Source organism: Oncorhynchus clarkii, chromosome 6 (genome assembly GCF_045791955.1).
Source record: "Oncorhynchus clarkii lewisi isolate Uvic-CL-2024 chromosome 6, UVic_Ocla_1.0, whole genome shotgun sequence".
NCBI classification, from domain to species: Eukaryota; Metazoa; Chordata; class Actinopteri; order Salmoniformes; family Salmonidae; genus Oncorhynchus; species Oncorhynchus clarkii.
The window spans coordinates 42517767-42542455 of NC_092152.1; the positions used below are offsets into that span (position 1 = coordinate 42517767).

At 42.8% G+C, this 24689-nt stretch overlaps 1 protein-coding gene across 1 annotated transcript in view; it reads right to left on the reverse strand.

Annotated features, from left to right (window-relative positions):
• LOC139412090 (whirlin-like) overlaps positions 1–24349 on the reverse strand; it is an 87320-nt gene extending 62971 nt beyond the window's left edge. The window contains exon 1 of the mRNA XM_071158885.1: positions 23591–24349. Coding sequence (XP_071014986.1) covers positions 23591–24349 — 759 coding nt within the window. The remainder of the gene's footprint in view (positions 1–23590) is intronic.
• Positions 24350–24689: the final 340 nt, after the last annotated feature.

Below are 24689 nucleotides of genomic sequence, written 5' to 3' on the forward strand. Positions count from 1 at the left end.
TTATTGACCGGTTCTAAACCAATTCCGAACTGGACCAGAGAGGCTAACCCATCTCTCCAGTCTGTCCAGAAGGATATCATGGTCAACAGTGTCGAATACAGCACTGAAATCTAAGAGTACAAGGACAGAGTGCTGTTTAGCATCTGTGTTTGGCTGTAAGATCCTTTTCCACTTTAACTAAGGCTGTCTCTGTGCTGTGGTGGGCCCGAAAACCAGATAATATTTTTTTTTTATACAGTTGGCACTATCAAATAATTTAACTGTTTGAAAACCAATTTTGCTTAAGAATGGAAGGTTGGAGATTGGCTGAAAATTGCTAAAAACGGAAGAATCTAGATGACTTTTCTTCAGAAGGGGTTTCACAATAGCAGTTTTTAGTGCAGTGCGGAAAGTGCCTGTGAACTTGCACTTCTTCCTACTAACAACTAAAATGAACCTGACAGACTGTTATTTCACAGCACGGTGCATTTTCAAGTGCTTTTTCATTAAACTTGACTTTCAGGACATTGCAATTGATGTGTAAAATATAAACAGCAGCTCCTCTCTTCCTCTTTCTCCCTCTCTCTCTACCCAATTAGGCTACTTAAAACCCCAAGGCATTTTTAACTCAAATAATTCTAGAAAGTTGAGCCCAATCTCCAGACCTGAACCCCATTGAAAACCACTGGAATGTGATCAAGAGGAAGATGGATGGTCAGAAGCCATCAAACAAAGCCGAGCTGCTTGAATTATTGCGCCAGGAGTGGCATAAAGTTACCCAACATCAATGTGAAAGACTGGTGGAGAGCATGTAAAGAAGCATAAAAGCTTTGATTGACAATCAGGGTTATTCCACCATATATTGATTTCTGAACTCTTCCTCAGCTAAAACATTAGTATTGTGTTGTTTAAAAATTAATATGAACTTATTTTCTTTGCATTATTCGAGGTCTGAAAACACTGCATCTTTTTTGTTGTTTTGACTAGTTGTCATTTTCTGCAAATAAAAGCACTAAATGACAATATTTGTATTTTGAATTTGAGAGAAATGTTGTCAGTAGTTAATTTTACCCAAACACATACCTATAAACAGTAAAACCAGAGACACTGGTAATTTTGGAGTGGTCTCTTAATTTTTTCCAAAGCTGTATATATATATATATATATATATAGTATATACAGCGGGGAGAACAAGTATTTGATACACTGCTGATTTTGCAGGTTTTCCTACTTACAAAGCATGTAGAGGTCTGTACATACCATGTGATTTTCTGGATTTTTGTTTTAGATCCCGTCTCTCACAGTTGAAGTGTACCTATGAAAAAATTACAGACCTCTACATGCTTTGTAAGTAGAAAAACCTGTATCAAATACTTGTTCTTCCCACTGTATATATATACAGTGGGGCAAAAAAGTATTTAGTCAGTCACCAATTGTGTTCTCCCACCAATTGTGTTCTCCCACTCCCAGTTCTCCCACTTAAAAAGATGAGAGAGGCCTGTAATTTTAATCATAGGTACACTTCAACAATGACAGACAAAATGAGAGAGAAAAATCCAGAAAATCACATTGTAGGATTTTTTATGAATTTATTTGCAAATTATGGTGGAAAATAAGTATTTGGTCACCTACAAACAAGCAAGATTTCTGGCACTCACAGACCTGTAACTTTTTCATTAAGAGGCTCCTCTGTCCTCCACTTGTTACCTGTATTAATGGCACCTGTTTGAACTTGTTATCAGTATAAATCTGCAATAGGTAAGCAGCTTGGTTTGAAGAAATCAACTGTGGGAGCAATTATTAGGAAATGGAAAACATACAAGACCACTGATAATCTCCCTCGATCTGGGGCTCCACGCATGATCTCACCCCGTGGGGTCAAAATGATCACAAGAACGGTGAGCAAAAATCCCAGAACCACACGGGGGACCTGGTGAATGACCTGCAGAGAGCTGGGACCAAAGTAACAAAGCCTACCATCAGTAACACACTACGCCGCCAGGGACTCAAATCCTGCAGTGCCAGACGTGTCACCCTGCTTAAGCCAGTACATGTCCAGGCCCGTCTGAAGTTTGCTAGAGAGCATTTGGATGATCCAGAAGAAGATTGGGAGAATGTCATATGGTCAGATGAAACCAAAATATAACTTTTTGGTAAAAACTCAACTCATCGTGTTTGGACGACAAAGAATGCTGAGTTGCATCCAAAGAACACCATACCTACTGTGAAGCATAGGGGTGGAAACATCATGCTTTGGGGCTGTTATTCTGCAAAGGGACCAGGACGACTGATCCGTGTAAAGGAAAGAATGAATGGGGCCATGTATCGTGAGATTTTGAGTGAAAACCTCCTTCCATCAGCAAGGGGATTGAAGATGAAACGTGGCTAGGTCTTTCAGCATGATAATGATCCCAAACACACCGCCCGGGCAACGAAGGAGTGGCTTCGTAAGAAGCATTTCAAGGTCCTGGAGTGGCCTAGCCAGTCTCTAGATCTCAACCCCATATAAAATCTTTGGAGGGAGTTGAAAGTCCATGTTGCCCAGCAACAGCCCCAAAACATCACTGCTCTAGAGGAGATCTGCATGGAGGAATGGGCCAAAATACCAGCAACAGTGTGTGAAAACCTTGTGAAGACTTGCAGAAGACGTTTGACCTCTGTCATTGCCAACAAAGGGTATATAACAAAGTATTGAGATAAACTTTTGTTATTGACCAAATACTTATTTTCCACCATAATGTGATTTTCTGGATTTTTTTTCTCATTTTGTCTGTCATAGTTGAAGTGTGAAAATTACAGGCCTCTCTCATCTTTTTAAGTGGGAGAACTTGCACAATTGGTGGCTGACTAAATACTTTTTTGCCCCACTGTATATATATATATATATATATATATATATATATATATATATATATATATATGTGTGTGTGTAATATATTTTAATAATTTTTGGGGGGTGACCCCAATTGGGACACGACCCGACTTTGAATACCACTGCCTTACAGGGTCATAGTGAGAAATGACTACAAAATCACTAACTAACTGTAGGCTACTCAGATATATTAAGTAATGACAGCACATTGGTGTTTACAGTGCATGGGAGGAGATAAGGTTTGTGTGATGCCCTGATTAGTGATCTCTACCCCTGGGACAATCGGACTATCATTCTCTCCCTCTTTTAAAACAAAATGGGCATGACTGTGACTCTCTTCAAACACACACACACACACACACACACACGGGTGCACGCACGTGCGCACACACAGCTTATTATTCACACAAATTATTTTCATTGTATCGTCTGCATGCATCCCCACCCCAGGGTTGGTGATGGATGTCTGCCTCAGCACTAAGGTACCTGAAGTGTCATTCCAGCAACACACTGCTCATCCATCACACTGTGCTCGGCCCATCGCCAACCTGACAAACCAGCTGACAAACAGCCAAAGACAGACCTCGGATATGTTAGCTACATCCCAAATGGCACCCCATTCCTTATGTAGTGCACTACTTTAGTTCAGATCCCTATGGGTCCTGGTCAAAAGTAGTGCACTATATAGTGTATAGAATGCCATTTGGGATGCAACCTCTATGCTGAGCCTATGAGCCTCGGATGGGCTGGGCCGGTGGTCCCCCACTCAACCATCCACATGCCCAGCCTGTACAGCTTCATCAGAGGGTGTGTGTGTCTGTCAGTCTAGGGCCATAGACACAACATTAACCCCACTCAGGCTCCACCCAGCCACAAACACATCAGACTAATTGTTGTTACATCAGTACAGTCGAAAATAAACAAACAATCCACAACAGTCCATAGTAATGTGAAGCTAGCAGCCAGATGTGAGTGACTGAACCGTTTTTGTACTGTTGAACCTTTGTTGTACCCAGCTGACTCAGTATAGAGCCTTTTGGGCCTGACTGACTCACAGCTTAAAGTAATACTTTTCTCTCTCCCCCTCTTCCCACTCTGTCAAACCTCAGCTACACTCAGGCTGAAACTAACTGCTGTAGCAGTCCCAGTCCTAGCAGATGGTTCCAGAACACTAAGTAGAGTGTTGGCACGCTGAGTTCTACCCCCAAAAGACTGAAGACCCAGAAACACACTTAAAACAGGTAGAAAAGGGCAGGAAAGGTAGGGCTGCACCCAAATTCCCAAATGGCACCCTATTCCATGGGTTCTGGTCAAAAATAGTAGAATAAATAGGGAATAGGGTAACATTTGTGCTGCACTCTAGGTCTAGTCTACCTCAGTCTCTAACAATAAATATGATAGACACCCCACATCCTTATGCTTTAAAGCATTTGTCACATTAAACAGGAATACTTGTGCTTTTTGACGATGTGTGAAGTTCCTCATTTACTTTGATGTGCCGTTCTATTTGGGAGTTAGGAAGTGTTTCAAGTACAGATGACAGGAGGTCATTGTGACAGTATAGTACTGTAGATCGCTTCATTTCTATGACAAGATAATTATAGATACAGTAAGTTCTGGGTTTTATCATATGAGAATGGGAGATATCATAAGTTGCTGAAGTTTTATTACTGCATTCTTTACTAAACATACATGATACAGCAGAATGTAGAGAAGTAGAGAAGGGACTGTCGAAGTCTGATTGTAAACTATGTTGACCAACATTATGCTTTGGGCATGGCAAAAAGTCCCCATGCATGTCCTAATTTATTGTACATTTTCTCCTAGTTCTATCCTGCCATCCTACAATCTGCTAGGCTTTCTAAATGATTTTTAATGTCATGATGACAAACATGGAAATTAAGTGTGGTGGAATGAATATAATTGCGACTGTGTTTAGTCATTATTCATTATAGATGCACAGGGGAGCAGACAGACATCAGGTGCATCCCAAATGGCACTCTATTTCCTATTCAGTGCATTACTTTTGACCAGGGCCCATAGAGTTCTGGTCAAGAGTGGGGCACTATATAGTGCAATTTAAGACGCAGCCTGTGTTTAGTTATTTTTTATTATGGATGTTCAGGGGAACAGACAGACAGTGTTTTCCTTGGCGCTGTCTATATAAAATCATGTGTCCTCCAACACTAAAGACCTCCAACCTCCAATTAAATCCTTCCCATGCTCCATTACTTCTGACAGCACACAGTAAAAGACACGCTGTTAAAACAAGCACTCAACATTAAAATGTCTCTCCTAGCCCATTATGGTCTTAATAAATTAGGTTGAGACATATAATCAATGTATTAATCACTTGACCCAGATACAGCTTAGAACAAAACAGAACAGCGCTCTTCTGCAGTATAAAATTGTTTCCCTAACTAACACACAAAACAATGTATGCTCGATGGTCACAAAAAAGATGCTAGCATAGAATTACAGTAAGAAAATAATCACTAGTGAATTACACAATCTTTATGGAGGCTACTGACTGGAACAATGTACTGAACCATCCACTACTTGTACAACATGCTTATATCACTCTTGAAGTATACATTTAGTCAGATGTACAGAACAGTAACCCCCTTTCTATTCTAAGTTGTTGGGTAGATATGCTGCAGGCACCAAGCCGAAGGTCAGTGCTGTATTGAGCACAGAGGAGTAACACTCAACTGCTATTAGGCTATACATGTCTCCCTCAGGTTTTCAACGGATGCAGTCAGAGTTGGAGTGGGCGTAAACAGTGCTGTCAGTGGTGTTGGAGTTGGATGTATGGTGATGGGTGGAGGAGGATAGAGGGCTTTATTTATAAGCTGGAAGAGCAGGCCGAGAGGAGCCTAGAGGAGAGGGGCCACTGCAGACGTCAGGGCAGGCGGCAAGCTGCAGTGGCTCTGGCTAACAGGGCTTTCAGAGTCGCACTTCACTACAGATGCGTATCTTAATTTGATCATCCTGTTTTTCCAGGAATTATTTCTGCACAGCAGGAAATGCAAACTTGTAGTGTTTTTGAGGTTTAAAAAGGCTTCTAAAGTTGCATATTCTATTTAAAGTGTCAGACTTTATTTGACCTAACTGAAAATGGATCATTAATTATAATCCACATATTAATTCACATTTCCTGTTACTGCAGGATTATTTTCCTGCTGTAGCAAACTGGTTCAAATTAAGATCCTACATCTGTAACAGTCTTCCCTCACAGCATTATCATAAATGTTTAAATCAAGTATCTGGTTCTGGGTGCCGAGATTAACATTAGTGGTATCAGATATTAGCTGACACCATGGAAAGGTGCTCTTCATTTCAGCTATTATTACAGAACACATCTTATGCTCTGTGTACAGTCGCTTGCAAAGTATTCATCCCCCTTGGCATTTTTCCTATTTTGTTGCCTTACAACCTGGAATTAAGATTGATTTTTTTTGGGATTGTATAATTTGATTTACAAAACATGCCTACCACTTTGAGGATGCAAAATATTTTTTTATTGTGAAACAAACAAGAAATAAGACAAAAAAAAAACAGAAAACTTGAGCGTGCATAACTATTCACCACCCCAAAGTCAATGCTTTGTATGCTTTGTAGAGCCACCTTGGGGTATGTCTCTACAAGCTTGGCACATCTAGCCACTGTGATTTTCGCCCATTCTTCAATGCAAAACTGCTCCAGCTCCTTCAAGTTGGATGGGTTCTGCAGGTGTACAGCAATCTTTAAGTCATACCACAGGTTTTCAATAGGATTGAGGTCTGGGCTTTTACTAGGCCATTCCAAGACATTTAAACATTTCCCCTTAAACCACTCGAGTGTTGCTTTAGCAGTATGCTTAGGGTCATTGTCCTGCTGGAAGGTGAACCTCCGTCCCAGTCTCAAATCACTGGAAGACTGAAACAGGTTTCCCTCTAAAATGTCCCTGTATTTAGCGCCATCCATCATTCCTTCAATTCTGACCAGTTTCTCAGTCCCTGCCGATGAAAAACATCCCCACAGCATGATACTGCCACCACCATGCTTCACATTGGGGATTGTATTCTCGGGGTGATGAGAGGTGTTGGGTTTGCGCCAGACATAGCGTTTTCTTTGATGGCCAAAAAGCTACATTTTGGTCTCATCTGATCAGAGTACCTTCTTCCATATGTTTGGGGAGTCTCCCACATGCCTTTTGGCGAACACCAAACGTGTTTGCTTAATTTTTTCTTAAAGCAATGGCTTTTTTTCTGGCCACTCTTCCGTAAAGCCCAGCTCTGTGGAGTGTACGGCTTAAAGTGGTCCTATGGACAGATACTCCAATCTCCGCTGTGGAGCTTTGCAGCTTCTTTAGGGTTATCTTTGGTCTCTTTGTTGCCTCTCTGATTAATGCCCTCCTTGCCTGGTCCATGAGTTTTGGTGGGTGGCCCTCTCTTGACAGGTTTATTGTGGTGCCATATTCTTTCAATTTTTTATAATGGATTTAATGGTGCTCCTTGGGATGTTCAAAGTTTCTGATATTTTTTTATGACCGAATGATCTGTACTTCTCCACAACTTTGTCCCTGACCTGTTTGGAGAGCTCATTGGTCTTCGTAGTGCCCCTTGCTTAGTGGTGATGCAGATTCTGGGGCCTTTCAGAACAGGTGTATATATATACTGAGATCATGTGACAGAGCCTGTGACACTCAGATTGCACACAGGTGGACTTTATTTAACTAATTATGTGACTTCTGAAGGTAATTGGTTGCACCAGATCTTATTTAGGGGCTTCATAGAAAAGGGGGTGAATACTTATGCATGCACCACTTTTCAGTTTTGTATTTTTTATAATTTTACAATTTGGACTATTTTGTGTATGTCCATTACATGAAATCCAAATAAAAATCCAAGGGGAATGAATACTTTTGCAAGGCACTGTATGCTTCTCAATAGAGTTGATATTGTACATAAAAGCAAACAAACTGCAAAGATACTATTTTTCTAGTTCATGAGGTTTGTCATTTCCAAAGCACCACAGTAGATTTACACAAGTACTTTCTTAACCCCTTCTACATGTGCACAAGCTGGAGTCAGACAAGATTGATTTCCAAACAACAAATAAGTAAACAAGGATTGCATAACAGTTTATATGAGGCCCAACAGCAGTGATTGTGTGTGTGTGTGTGTGTGTGTGTGTGTGTGTGTGTGTGTGTGTGTGTGTGTGTGTGTGTGTGTGTGTGTGTGTGTGTGTGTGTGTGTGTGTGTGTGTGTGTGTGTGGGACAACCTCAATGTAGCAGCTGTAAATTGAGGTAAATTGTCTGTCACCTCAAATCTCCTTTGCCAGCTGCTTTCCCCCATTTCTTCATCTATCACTGTTGACTCAACTCATCCCTTTCTAAACATACCTCCCCCATCCCTCTCATCCATCCACCCTCTGCTACCCCAGGCCGAGACACATCCAAACCCAGGACATGATTACTACACTCCCACTCCCACCTCCCTCTTCCTCTCCCTCACTCTCTCCTACATGGCCAGTTAGGGTGGTTTTTAGACACCAGAGGATCTGATTCACTTCATGTCCTCCTACACAGTGACTTTACTTAGAATATGTGCTTTGGAAGAATAACGAGCTACACTACATTACCAAAAGTATGTGGACACCTGCTCATCTCATTAATTTCATTCCAAAATCATGGGCAAAATCATGGGCATTAATATAGAGTTGGTCCCCCCTTTGTTGCTATAACAGCCTCCACTCTTCTGGGAAGGCTTTCCACTAAATGTTGGAACATTGCTGTGGGGACTTGCTTTCATTCAGCCACAAGAGCATTAGTGAGGTCGGGCACCGTTGTTGGGCGATTAGGCCTGGCTCGCAGTCAGTGTTCCAATTCATCCCAAAGGTTTTCGATGGGGTTGAGGTCAGGGCTCTGTGCAGGGCAGTCAAGTTTTTCCACACGATCTCGACAAACCATTTCTGTATGGACCTTGCTTTGCACACAGGGGCATTGTCATGCTGAAACAGGAAATGGCCTCTCCCAAACTGTTGCCACAAAGTTGGAAGCAATGAATCGTCTAGAATGTCATTGTATGCCGTAGCATTAAGATTTCCCTTCACTGGAACTAAGTGGCCTACAGCGAACCATGAAATACAGCCCCAGGCCTTTATTCCTCCTCCACCAAACTTTACAGTTGGTACTATGCATCCAGGCAGGTAGCGTTCTCCTGGCATCCGCCAAACCCAGATTCGTCAGATGGTGAAGCATGATTCATCACACCAGAGAATACTGTTTCACATTCCAATGGCGGCGAGCTTTCCACCACTCCTACCATCGCTTGGCATTGCGCAAGGTGTTCTTAGGCTTGTGTGTGGCTACTCAGCCATGTAAACCCATTTGATTAAGCTCCTGATGAACAGTTCTTGCTGACTTTGCTTCCAGAGGCAGTTTGGAACTCGTTAGAGAGTGTTGCAACCGAAGACAGTCCTGTTCTGTGAGCTTGTGATGCCTACCACTTCATGGCTGAGCAGTTGTTGCTCCTAGATGTTTCCGCTTCACAATAACAGCACTTACAGTTGACCGGAGCAGCTCTGGCAGGGCAGGACTTTGATGAACTGACTTGTTGAAAAGGTGGCATCATATGACGGTGCCACGTTGAAAGTCACTGAGATCTTAAGTAAGGCCATTCTACTGCCAATGTTTGTCTATGGAGTTTATATGGCTGTGTGCTTGATTTTATACAGCTGTCAGCAACGGGTGTGGCTGCAATAGCCGAATTCACTAATTTGAAGGGGTGTCCACATGCTTTTGTATATATAGTGTACATTCAAGGACACTCAACAACAGCCGCTGAAAAATGTGGTCTTATTAGAAGAGCTGTCATTGTTTGAAAGTGTGGGTTGTGCCATGAATAAAGAGGCTCCAAGGAACTCCAGGAGATGCTCAAGACAACAACGCTGGTTCTAATAACAGCTGTCATAATAATACGTCACTGACCTTTATCTAACTTTCAGAAAAACATCTCCTACGAACAAAGACATTTTCTTTCTTATTGTCTGTTGTGGAATATTCAAAGGTGTGAGCAAAATAACAGAAAGAAAGCGAGCTAGCAATTTAGCAAAAATGGTTCAAAGTTCCTGGAGTTATACTAATGTAGTTCATCACACTAGTTGAATAACTGAATAGTGTAACAGATGGGGATCAATAACTTACTCCTCAGCCTAAAATGTCTCCACCGGGCACTGCTGTATTGCTAGCTTTTCAGTGGCGTAACTTGCTAGGACATTGTCAAAGAGGTTGGTAGCGCATGTGTGTGAAGCAGAAGTTCCGAGTTCTAGTCTCAGTAAGTGCTGGTTAGGTAGGAAGTGGTACGGCAAGCACAGTGCCAGTGCTGTATCAACATTCACACTGTCTGCCAAAGAAACAACCTGATTACAGATTTACAAGTGCATCCCTGCTGTTACTGACAGACTAGAGGTGCACTGAAGGGAAAGAATGTAGTATTACCATTTCCCAACTGATGGCCCAGACAGAGAGGTAAAAATATAATAATGTCAACCACCAAACAGACACAAACAAACTTTTCTTCCCTACAGTATATAGTGCACTTTTGACGAGAGCCCTATGGGTCCTGGTCAAAAGTAGTGAACTATATAGGGAGTAGTGTGCTATTTAGGATGCATTCTAAGTTAATTAAGCAGGAAACACTGTCAGGCAATCAAGTGTTAGGGTACATAATGCTGCCTGCTGTGTGACTTGGAGCTCAGAAGCTGATGTGGCAAAGAGCATCTCTGTTCCACAGGGAATTCGGTGGCAATTATCAGAGTATCACAATAATGGATACTACAGTTTTGCTATTGTTATTCAACTGTAGTACATCCAAATTAGTCCATCATACTACTCATCGAAGCAAGCACCAGTGAGCCTGGAACTAGCCTTGTGCTAGGCCCATCTCCTGTCTAGCTGAAGAGGTCCATCAGCCACTCCTTGGGCTACAATACATATTTTGCCAATTGGCCTGGACCCCATTTACTGTCGACACGGAGCCCCGCCGTTTTCATCCCGACTGGTCTACCGATGTAATCAGTCCGAGGGGTTTCAACAGGCTCCTCCGTCGCAACGTTCCCTGAAGGCCCATCCGCTAGCCTGCTAGCCGCGGCCCACTAGCTGTCTAGAGCATATATGACTGTTAGCTGAAGAGGACCATCAGCCAATTTCTTGGGCTACAATACCTATTTTTCCAATTGGCCTGGACCCTTTTACTGCCTACACGGAGCCCTGCCAATCCAACACGACTGGTCTGCCGACGTAACCGTCCGAGGGGGCTAAAACAGACTTCTTACATCGCGAGGCCCTTCTGCTAGCCCAGGCCCGCTAGCTGTCTGAATCGCCGTGTCTCCAGCTCGCCTAGCTACCCACTGGTCCCTATGATCACTCGGCTATGCATGCCTCTCCCTAATATCAATGTCTTGTCCATTGCTGTTTTGTTTAGTGATTATTGTCTCATTTCACTGTAGAGCCTCCAGCCCTGCTCAATATGCCTTGACCAGCCCTTTCGTTTCCCTCCCACCTGGTCTAAATGATGTCTCTAGAGACAAAACCTCTCTCACCGTCACTCAATGCCTATGCTTACCTCCACTGTATGCACACCATACCATTCCCTTGTATGTACATTATGTCTTGAAACCTGCTCCTTTTACTCTCTGTTACGAACACACTAGACAACCAGTTCTTTTAGCCTTTAGCCGTACCCTTACCCTACTCCTGCTCTGTTCCTCTGGTGATGTAAAGGTTAATCCAGGCCCTCCAGGCCCTCCAGGTGCTCTCATTTGTTGACTTCTGTAACCGTAAAAGCCTTGGTTTCATGCATGTTAACATTAGAAGCCTCCTCCCTAAGTTTGTTTTACTCACTGCTTTAGCACACTCTGCCAACCCGGATGTCCTAGCCGTGTCTGAATCATGGCTTAGGAAGGCCACCAAAAATCCAGAAATGGCGATCCCAAACTATAACATTTTCCGACAAGATAGAACTGCCAAAGGGGGCGGAGTGGCAATCTACTGCAGAGATAGCCTGCAGAGTTCTGTCATACTATCCAGGTCTGTGCCCAAACAATTTGAGCTTCTAAAAATTCACCTTTCCAGAAACAAGTCTCTCACCGTTGCCACTTGTTACAGACCACCTTCTGCCCCCAACTGTGCCCTGGACACCATATGTGAATTGATTGCCCCCCATCTATCGTCAGAGCTCGTGCTGTTAGGTAACCTAAACTGGGACATGTTTAACACCCCGGCCATCCTACAATCTAAGCTAGATGCCCTCAATCTCACACAAATTATCAATGAACCTACCAGGTAAAACTCAAAATCTGTAAACACGGGCACCATCATAGATATCATCCTGACCAACCTGCCCTCCAAATACACCTCTGCTGTCTTCAACCAGGATCTCAACAATCACTGCCTCATTGCATGTGTCCGTAATGGGTCTGCGGTCAAATGACCACCCCTCATCACTGTCAAACGCTCCCTAAAACACTTCAGCGAGCAGGACTTTATAATCGACCTGGTATCCTAGAAGGACATTGACCTCATTCCGTAAAAGTGCTTTCCTCACCATCTTAAATAAGCATGCCCCATTAAAAAAATGTAGAACCAGGAACAGATATAGCCCTTGGTTCACTCCAGACCTGACTGCCCTTGACCAGCACAAAAACATCCCATGGTGTACTGCATTAGCGTCGAATAGCCCCGCGATATGCAACTTTTCAGGGAAGTTAGGAACCAATATACACAGGCAGTTAGGAAAGCAAAGCCTAGCTTTTTCAAACAGAAATTTGCATCCTGTAACTGCAAAAAGTTCTAGGACACTGTGAAGTCCATGGAGAATAAGAACACCTCCTCCCAGCTGCCCACTGCACTGAGGCTAGGAAACACTGTCACCACCGATAAATTCACGATAATTGAGAATTTCAATAAGCATTTCTCTACATCTGGTCATGTTTCCACCTGGCTACCCCTACCCTGGTCAACAGCCCTGCACCCCCCACAGCAACTTGCCCAAACCTCCCCCATTTCTCCTTCACCCAAATCCAGATAGCTTATGTTCTGAAAGATTTGCAAAATCTGGACCCCTACAAATCAACTGGGCTAGACAATCTGGACCCTCTCTTTTTAAAATTATCCGCCGCAATTATTGCAACCCCTATTACTAGCCTGTTCAACCTCTCTTTCGTATCGTCTGAGATTCCCAATGATTGGAAAGCTGCTGTGTTCATCCCCTTCTTCAAAAGGGGATACACTCTAGACCCAAACTGCTACAGACCTATATCTATCCTACCCTGCCTTTCTAAGGTATTCGAAAGCCAAGTTAACAAACAGATCACCAAACATTTTGAATCCCACCGTACCATCTCCGCTATGCAATCTGGTTTCCAAGCTGGTCATGGGTGCACCTCAACCAAGCTCAAGGTCCTAAACAATATCATAACCGCCATCGATAAAAGACAATACTGTGCAGCCGTATTCATTGACCTGGCCAAGGCTTTCGACTCTGTCAATCACCACATTCTAATCGGAAGACTCAACAGCCTTGGTTTCTCAAATGACTGCCTTGCATGTTTCACCAACTACATCTCAGACAGAGTTCAGTGTGCCAAATCAGAGGGCCTGTTGTCCGGACCTCTGGCAGTCTCTATGGGGATGCCACAGAGTTCAATTCTCGGGCCGACTCTCTTCTCTGTATACATCAATGATGTCGCTCTTGCTGCTGGTGATTCTCTGATCCACCTCTACGCAGACGACACCATTCTGTATACATCTGGTCCGTCTTTGGACACTGTGTTAACTAACCTCCAGACGACCTTCAATGCCATACAGCTCTCCTTCCGTGGCCTCCAACTGTTCTGAAATGCAAGTAACACTAAATGCATGCTCTTCAACCGATCGCTGCCCGCACCTGCCCGCCTGTCCAGCATCACTATGGACGGTTCTGATAATTACAAATACCTAGGTGTCTGGTTAGACTGTAAACTCTCCTTCCAGACTCACATTAAGTATCTCCAATCCAAAATTAAATCTAGAATCGGCTTCCTATTTCGCAAAAAACATCCTTCACTCATGCTGCCAAACATACCCTCGTAAAACTGTCCATCCTACCGATCCTCAACTTCGGCGATGTCATTTACAAAATAGCCTGCAACACTCTACACAGCAAATTGGATGCAGTCTATCACAGTGCCATCCGTTTTTTCACCAAAGCCCCATATACTACCCACCACTGCGACCTGTATGCTCTCGTTGGCTGGCCCTTGTTTCATATTCGTCGCCAAACCCACTGGCTCCAGGTCATCTATAAGTCTTTCCTTCCAGTTCTCTGCTGCCAATGACAGGAAGGAATTGCAAAAATAACTGAAGCTGAAGACTCATATCTCCCTCACTAACTTTAAGCATTAGCTGTCAGAGCAGCTCACAGAACATTGCACCTGTACATAGCTCATCTGTAAATAGCCCAACCAACTACCTCATCCCCATGTTGTTATTTATTTATTTTTTGCTCCTTTGCACCCCAGTATGTCTACTTGCACATTCATCTTCTGCACATCTATCACTCCAGTGTTTAATTGCTAAATTGTAATTACCTCACCACTATGGCCTATTTATTGCCTTACCGCCCTAATCTTACCTCATTTGCTCACACTGTATACAGATTTTTTATATTGTGTTATTGACTGTACGTGTGTTTATTCCATGTGTAACTCTGTGTTGTTTTTTGTGTCACACTGCTTTGCTTTATCTTGGCCAGGTCGCAGTTGTAAATGAGAACTTGTTCTCAACTGGTCTACCTGGCTAAATAAAGGTAAAATAAAAAATAAATAAATGTTTATATCATTTTAGCACCCAAAACCAAATAATCTTAATGCTCATATCACAGCAATACCTATAATCATCCAATTACCTCAAGCCTAGATTTGCAACTAATAGTGGTAAAGCCTACTCTCAAGGCCCAGTTTATCATAGTGTGAGGATGTCACCTGTCTGGACCTTTCATTATTGGGCCCATAGTTGTCCTGTGAGCCTGAGATTGTTCTGCATCCCACACAGCCCATAGTAAGGAAGTAGCCTTCCACAAGCCTTGGCTCCTGTTTCTGTAGCATGAGACAGCTTCATGTACAAGTTCACCCCCTGGACACTGGTCTATCACAGGGTCTTACCCCCAATCTCCATAACGCTGAGTGCCAAGCAGAGACACACCGGTTTCCATTTTTACAGTCTTTGGTATGACTCAGCAAGGGATTGAACTCCCAACCTTCCAATCTCAGTGCGGACACATTAACCACAAGGCCACTGAGTTGGTCAAAAGTATTGCACTCTATAGGGTAATAGGGTGCCATTTTGGATGTAGCCTGAGATGGAGTCTAGAGCCCAAGTATCTTCATTTCAGACAGTAATTACAAGCTACAGCTCAATGCTCTAACAGCTCCATAAAAACATATAATTTACTACTTCCTGTCTATCTATCCATCCATTCCACTGCTGTCTGACGGACAGACTGTTTTGATGTGCTGCTGAAGCATATCCGTTTCAATGTTTCTCTCTGTAGAGGGCTGTTGGTTGGTATTCTGAGTGAGTGGTAGAGTGAGATACACAGTATTGTCCAGGGAAGACAGAGTGCAAAGAGAGAAGGACAGAAATATATGTTTAGCAGTGAAAGGGAGACTGAAGAAAGAAAGGAATATAGGTCCAGAGAGAGAGAGACAGACAGAGAGAAAGAGAGCGAGAGATGCAGAGAAAGCGAAAGAGCTGAAAGACAGAGATGAAAGATGGGTGACAAGAAATGGATCCCTGGTGACAGGAGACAGGTGAAAAAGAAGAAAAAAGGAAAGAAAGGAAGATGGGGGAGAAGATGACAGACAGGTGGCTTTGATAAAGAGAAGCAGCACATACAATGGGGATGACAGTTCAGTAATGAAGCCAGGGACAAAGTCAGTCAGAACTGGGGGGGGGGGGGGACGACATGTATGGGCTAGGGCTGATCTGAGCCATAAACTAATCTAATTGTCAAAAGAATGAGCTCTCAGACTACAAATAACAAGAACTCATGTAAAGTGCATTAGTTAGCATCTTACATTTAACCTTGGGCAGCTTCAATATGTTCATTCTCAGTCCTTTGGTGCAGTGTTGAATACACTTTATGAATACAGGCCCAGAAGTATAAAAAGAGCAGGGCATGATTTTGAGAGATGGTTGAGGTGAGTCTCGTGTCGTCCTCTTTTCTTGCATCTCGTGGAGAGAGCTGTGCTGGAGTATGTTAGGCCCTGCAAGGCCCTCCATGGTGCCTCAGTAAGGAAGAGAAGATATATAGCACACATTTTGTGCATGGGATGAGAACCCACCCAATTGATTCAACTATAACTCCACATTTCAAACGTCTCCAAAAAAACACACTGCTGCCCCCTCAAAGCAAAATAGCGCTTTGATGAATCAATGGATGAACTGCGTCGCAAATGGCACCCTATTCCCTACATTGTGCACTATTTTTGACCAGAGCCTTATGGTCCCTGGTCTAAAGGAGTGCACCGTATAGGGAACAGGGTGCCATTTGGGATGCAACCCAAGCCTGGCTGGGATCCACTTTGATAATACTGACCACGCCATGGCAGCTGAACACAACTGCTGCTCCCTCCCTTGATATCTATTTATTTAAATATTTGCTTATTATTCACCTCATTATTCACACTCCGCCGTTATATAACGGTACCGTTTCTCTAAAGCTTTTGTCATGACATTCGCTTTTTGTTAGGTTACATGAAAAACTCAATTGCCCCTGTGTATCATGCTATATAAATAGCAGCAGCAGCATTGGTTAGAGGTCTGTTCCAGAGCGGTGGGAATTCAGCACAGCTTGTTTCTGCTTCATCTACTTCCTCCTGAATGAATGGAGAGGACGAGTAAGAGTATTAGCTATTCACAAGACTGTGAGGGCTGTTTTGCCTTCAGCAAATTCCTGTGTGTGTGTGTGTGTGCGCATGCGTGTGTGAGAGCGTGTGCGTGAGCGTGTGAAAGAGAGAAAGAGAGGGAGGAAAAGAGAGAGGGAGAGAATGCAGATAAGAGTGACCGATATAAGCTCCTTGCCCAGCCTGTTTGGTTTACTGTGAAGAAAGAGTCACAACACTGCAGGGGAGAACCATGTAGGTAAAACCCTATAGACCAAAGTTTCCATTTCACCTCAGCTACACTCCCCCCAGCTCTTTGACAGAGAATTTGAATATATTACACTGTATGTGTTCCATAACAGCACCGGATAAACAATGAAGAGTATACCAGCACAAAAAAGGTATGAAAATGTATGCATTCACTACTGTAAGTCGCTCTGGATAAGAGCGTCTGCTAAATCACTAAAATGGCAGCGTAAATGTATATAACTGCTCACTCCCTCCAGCTGCTTCCTGTCTGGCAAACTTACAGTGGCACTTTGTCTACGTCTCAAATGGCATCCTATTTTCTAAATAGTGCACTACACTACTAAAGTAGTGCACTATATAGGGAATAGGGTGCCATTTGTGACGTATCCTTTGAAGTAGCACAAGAGAGGAAGCATTAGCCTTGTTGCTCCCTGCCTTAAATGCTGCCTGCTTAATTAAAAGCTTTAATGAATTATTTAGTTCTTGATGAGATGGGGATCGAGACCAATGAATAACTGAGAGGGAGCCACAGTCTCTCTCTGCAGGGAAATCATAGCAGCACAGCAGGGTGGTACAGGCCTTAGGAACTGATAGGAGTCTGCTGGGAATGTATAGGAGACAAAAACTGAAAAGTGATGTAACAGTTATATAAAATGACAATTTCATCCTGTGGATCTTATCAGTTATCTGGAACAAAAACCCTTTTCCCATAACGTTATGAGTTAATAACCCTTTTCCCATAACGTTATGAGTTAATAACCCTTTTCCCATAACGTTATGAGTTAATAACCCTTTTCCCATAACGTTATGAGTTAATAACCCTTTTCCCATAACGTTATGAGTTAATAACCCTTTTCCCATAACGTTATGAGTTAATAACCCTTTTCCCATAACGTTATGAGTTAATAACCCTTTTTCCATAAAAAATATTAATGCCTAAAAAAAAATAACAGCAACAAACACACTGGAAAACCATTTTAATTTACTTTAGGCACACTAGAGCGCATTAGTAAAATGGCTCGGAAGAGGTGGTTTTAACTGCATTCTAATGTCGACATTACTTATGGAAACCGTATTTTTAAGCGAGTTAAGGCTTATACACATTTTCTGAAAATATATGAAAATATCTATGGCCACTTATGTAAATAGAGCTCTTTGTAATGGTTCAACTGTGTAAAGAATGTTAGAGACTGTAGTGACCTGAGCACCTTTTCATGTATAGTATAATTAGCTTATCAGGGTTATATTGAACCTACAGTGCATTCAGAAAGTATTCAAACTCCTTGAACATTTGCCCATGTGTAACACACATACAGTGCATTCAGAAAGTATTCAGACCCCTTGACTTTTTCCACATTTTGTTACATTACAGCATTCTTCTAAAATGTATTTTTTTAAATCCACCTCATTAATCTACACACAATACCCCAGAATGACAAAGTAAAAACAGGTTTTTATTAAAAAAAATTAAATGTATAAAAGTAAAAAACTGAAATATCACATTTACGTAAGTATTCAGACCCTTCATTCAGTACTTTGTTGAGGAAACTGTGGCAGCGATTACAGCCTTGAGTCTTCTTGGGTATGACACTACAAGCTGGGCACACCTGTATTTTGGGAGTTTATCCCATTCTTCTCTGCAGATCCTCTCAAGCTCTGTCAGGTTGGATGGGGAGCGTCGCTGCACAGCTATTTTCAGGTCTCTCCAGAGATGTATGATTGGATTCAAGTCTGGGCTCTGGCTGGGCCACTCAAGGACATTCAGAGAATTGTCCCGAAGCCATTCCTGCAATGTCATTGCTGTGTGCTTAGGGTTGTTGTCCTGTTGGAAGGTGAACCTTTTCCCCAGTCTGAGCGCTCTGGAGCAGGTTTTCATCAAGGATCTCTCCGTTCATCTTTCCTCGATCCTGACTAGTCTCCCAGTCCCTGCCAGCTGAAAAACATCCCACAGCATAATGCTGCCACCACCATGTTTCACCGACTTTCCTTAGTTTAATTAAGGTTACAAAAATAATTTGTAAAAACGTAGGGATGGTGCCAGGTTTCTTCCAGATGTGAGAGATCAGTCTTGGTTTCATCAGACCAGAGAATCTTGTTTCTCATGGTCTGAGAGTCCTTTAGGTGCCTTTTGGCAAACTCCAAGTGGGCTGTCATGTACCTTTTACTGAGGAGTGGCTTCCGTCTGGCCACTCTACCATAAAGGCCTGATTGGTGGAGTGCAGCAGAGATGGTTGTCCTTCTGGAAGGTTTTCCCATTTCCACAGAGTGACAGTCGGGTTCTTTGTCACCTCCCTGACCATGGCCCTTCTCCTCCGATTGCTCAGTTTGGCCATGCAGCCAGCTTTAGGAAGAGTCTTGGTGGTTCCAAACTGCCTCCATTTAAAAATGATGGAGGCCACCGTGTTCTTAGGGACCTTCAATGCTGCCGAATTTGTTTGGCACTCTTCCCCAGATCTGTGCCTCGACACAATCCTGTCTCAGAGCTCTACAGACAATTCCTTCGCCCTCATGACTTGGTTTTGCTCTGACATGCACTGTCAACTGTGGGACGTTGAATTGACATGTGTGTGCCTTTCCATTTCATGTCCAATCATTTGAATTTACCACAGGTGGACTCCAATGAAGTTGTAGAAACGAACAATGGAAACAGGATGTATCTGAGCTCAATTTCGAGTCGCATAGCAAAGGGTCTGAATACTGATCTAAATAAGTTATTTCTGTTTTTATTTTTAATACATTTGAAATTATTTCTAAAAACCTGTTTTTGCTTTGTCATTATTAGGTATTGTGTGTAGATTGATGAGGATATATATATATTTTTTTAATCTATTTTAGAATAAAGCTGTAACGTAACAAAATTTGGAACAAGTCAAGGGGTCTGAATACTTTCCGAATGCACTGTATGTGTGTTACACATGGGCAAATGGACAAGTACTGACAAGTACAGAAGGAGCATGTCTCTGAGTACAAGTACGATCCTATAAGAGTTGGATAGGAGCCATCTGTCTGGGATTAGAACATGTTTTGCAGAGTTGGACAGAAGCCATCTGTCTGGGTAATGATAAGGTCGTGGTTGAGTTACTGCCCACCAGTCTAGTTCCTATGGGAAGACGGGAGATGGTCTTCAACGTCGAAGTTGGGGAGCAGAGTGAGAATAACAGGATGCAGAGAGAGGAACTGCAACTCAAGGAGGAAGAATAGCCATCCGGCCCAGCCTGTGCAAATCCTCCTGTGACATTTGCTACATGCACTGTATATAAAGAACTGTGCAACCGTATGCTATCCAGCTGAAGCATCCAGTTGGGAGAGTACATCTGGTTTGAGCTTTTATCAGTGTCCGTCTAGATCTGTACCTTGAGAAGAACCGAAGACCAACAATAATACGTTGACTCATAATTACCAGGTTCCTAACATAACAAGCTGAACCCATTCAAAACGTAATAAGTAAGACAACACAACCCTATTTGCCTGTCCTTCAGAGACTCCTCTATTCAGGCACAATGAGCAGCCTGCTGAGCAATAACCACCAAGACCAACATCCATATATTTATTTATATGATTTATGTATATCTTAATACATGACTCTGCCAAGGCCCAACCATTCTAAATACCTCATTTTGAGGCAAGCTAACATTATCCAATAGAATAAATGTTTATTAAATAAAAAAAATATCTATTCATATTTTGACTCAGGATTTGACTAAATAAATGACTGGACGTGTTAACTTTGTAAAACTGTTTTTTCCTTCTAAAGTGATCCAAAATATCCACATTTTCTATGACTGTGTTGAAAATGGTTCTTTATTTGGTCTTAAATTATACATCAATCAATTCTGAATCGTCTGAAAGGGCTTTTATTTTGCAACAACAGAAAGCTGCAGGTTGTGTATTGAAGTCTGACTGGGTGAAATCAGATGGCATTTGCCATACAATGTCTTGCGACAGACAGCCTGACGAACACAGACAGCAGCACTGATAAAATACACCTGCTGTGACAACAAAACACCCCACTGATAGCAACCCCACAAATAATGTCACTATGTGAAACACATTCATTTTCCTGACTAGATAAGAAAACCAGGCATTACACTGTCTGATTGAGTCTTAAATGGTACCCTATTCCTTACAATGCACTAAATGACACCATATGGGTTCTGGGCAAAAGTAGTGCACTTTATAGAGAATATGCTGCTATTTGAGACACACACTCCCACTCTGCTGCTTGTATTCATCTCCCTCCACTCCACTCACCCTGCCCCCTCCACTTTACGTTCCACTTACAAGTCCACTTTCAATTTCATACTACTTTTAGTGCACTATGTAGGGGATAGGGTCATATTTGGGACGGCCCCAGTATCTGCACTATACTTTCTCTCCTCAGACTAGCAAAGTTCTGCAGAAATAGAAAATAAAAAAAGAGAAGTTCAGCTGAGGTCGCATTGGAGACACAGGCCATGGTAGGGAGCATGAATCTGTGATCGGTGGTGTAGAATAAAATACAATTTGATGGGATTAAAACTAGCGTCTTAAACTGGACCTTAAGCAACTGATGTCGTATCCCACATGACACTCTCTGCCGCTCTGTTTCAGCAGACAAGGCTACATTAGTAGTTTGCTTTTCACTGGTCCTGTCCTTTTTCCTTAACAGACATGAATTGTCTCCCAAAGAGCGCTACAGAGAGCTCTACAGTTGACGAGGGCCTTTTATGGCTCACGGTCAAAAGTAGTGCCCCTTTAAAAAGAATATTGTGCCATTTGAGACGTAAAAAGAGCTTTTGTGTGTTTATTAATGTCACATTATGTTGTATTGGAACTGGGCATCATTGCTACTACTACCCTGTGTCTTGGTTTCTTCTGTTTTATTAATCTTCTCTATTTAGCTGTGGATAGGCATATGCACTATGGATAGGGACAGTGGCAACCCGTCATTCAGGGCACGTGGGTTTTTCGCCTGTTTTGAATGCTATTTTGGAATGAATATATGTCACATATCAGTTAGCAAACAACGTCATTTAAAAAAATAACATTTAGTTAATAAAAACGCATACAAACATGGTCTCTTTTTTTGCTTTCTTGAGTAAGGCAGCTCCAAAATGCAGGTGTTTCAGCCTAGCTCAGTGATTTCGGTGGTGGTGGGGCAGCCAGCAGAAAATACGAAGTGTAGGGTCTGGTAATGTTCTCTAGTTGCGCCATGCTTGGCTCAGTGTTCTGTCACTCATGGGGACACTACATCACCGCAAAATCTACGGGTAGAGCTTAAAAATTAAAGCACGTTGGGTGCTGCCATAGAGTTACATTAGAAGTGCCCATCCAAAAAGGCTCAAGGTCTTTGGCCACAGATAAAATTACGTCAAATTACGTTATATCTACATTGGCTTTGATTGGACTGATCATGTCGACATCATATTTTCAAAACATTAGCTAGCATGCTACGACTGGGAAAATACATGTTCAATGGTCATCCAACTTGGAATTGCACGTTGGGAACTCGGGCCTCTTTCTAGAGCGCCGACCTGAAGATCACTGAAGTCATCAGGATTCAACCTTGAGTTCCCAGTTGTCTTGAAAGCACCATAAATCCAGAGAATGCCAGACTTTGATGTAAAAAACCGCTGCGCCACCTTCCTGTTCAAGTGAGCACAGCACAACAAGTTGAGTCCAAAAATGTCTTGTATGCTGCTGCTGCATAAATTATGTAATTTGTATACTGTAGCTAAGAAAGTAATACTAAGTGTATGTTGTGTAGTAAACTGTCAATTTTCCCCTCATAATTTAGCCTACTGTTCTGACTTGGTGGTGTACATGTAGCCTATAGCCTGTTTTAGAGAAATGTAAGCATTTAATATTGTAAGAGCTTTCATTGTCTGCTTATATGACCCCTTTATTTATCCTACGGTTCTGACTTGGTGTATAGGGAGAATACTGTAATAACGGTCCATGTTCTGAATTCTGTCGCTGTACATTTCAAAAGTAATGAAAAAATAGTTACATAGACTACGTTCATCCTTGCTCGCTCATTAATGTATTAATCAAAATTACAAATTGCCTCTTATTCGCACGTCATCCCCCTATGCCATCGTTTGTACATCTCAATTGTCAATGGAAACTGAAAAGAATGTTTCAGCAAGTCAGCCATATCAGCTATGTTTTGTTAAAAGCTAGTAAATGAGGCTGAATGAACTGTTTCGCTGCCAGACAAGGCACCACTGATAGCCAGGGGTAGAAGTCGTAAGGTGTTGGGACAGCTGTTGGGACTCTGCTGATGGGACAGCTTTATGTAGGTCCTAACAGTTTGTGGGCACCGTTTGTCACCGTTATAGTGCAATTAATGTATTGTTTGTGTGTGTTGTGTAGTGGCTTTGCTGGCATGCATTAAAAATGTTTTTGTTTGTTTGCCCCACCAAGATTTACATGCTAAAATCGCCACTTGATAGGGATATCCGTGTACACACACACACACACACACACACACACACACACACACACACACACACAATGAGATTTGAGGTGACAACCAATTTATCCTTGCTTCATGAAGGCTGACCCAGACACACACATATACACACAGCCACACAGCCTACCTTGACTGCCTCCATGTGTGAGAGTCTGTCAAACAGCATGTCGTTAACAGTCACTATTTGATCACCGACCCTCAATCCCTCATTCTCAGCAAAAGATCCGGGTTCTACTAGCGACACATATATTCCCACATCGTGCTCGGAGCCTCCCCGGATGCTGAACCCTAAACCCTCATTGCTCTTTCTGCGTCTCAATGTCACTTGGCGGATCTCTCCAAAAGGCTCCCCCTGGATGAAAGCCTCGGGAGCGGTCCCATCAGCAGTGGTGCTGAAACCATCCTTGCCGGGACACGCTCCTGGTGATGCATAACAAGAGAGATCATGAGGGTTCATACAGTGAGCTGTGGGAATTTGGACATGGTGGTTTGCAGCATTGCCTACATCTCCTCCAGAGCTTTCAGGGTTGTTACCACTGTTTTGAGGTAGATGGTCCGTTTTAAGGTACAGGCCCTCGGAAGTATACTGGTCAAACAACAGCTGGTCTGAGCGCGGAATGACCAACCGCAACATGGGGAGGAGTTGTCGTTTGTTTGGCGTGTTGAGGATTATTTTGAGAGTTTGAACTAAATCGAAGACGTTGCGCTTTGCATGGTACACATTTAGACAGTGTATGAACTGTTCTCTCTCGAAGTCTGTGAGCAGCAGGTTGAGCGCGTTGTGCAGCTTCCGAACGTTTGCTGACAGCGCGCGGCCACCCGACCCAATTCCCGAGTTAGCCGTCGTTGAATTGAGTGAAACGCGCTCCAAATCACTGTTCATCATGCTACAGCTTTACCATAAACAGCACACCCCAGACATGGATGGTCAGATCATGCATTTGAGATACTGCTATAGAAGTCTCTCCGCTCCGAAAACACATGAAAGCACGGTGATTCTTGGAGGAAGTCAGCGTTGAAAATGGTCATCTTTCCAATAATGCCTGTCGGAAGCATCAAATAATAACAGCTCTCCATTGCCGCCGCATCTTCGATCTTCACCTATTTATGGAGAGTCCGGTTTGTGTGAAGGTGCACCGTAGATCCGTAGATGATGGTGAGAAAATAATTGCTTCAAAAAGTTGGCAAAAATACTCGTGCAGCAGAGGAATATTTCTAGACTTGTC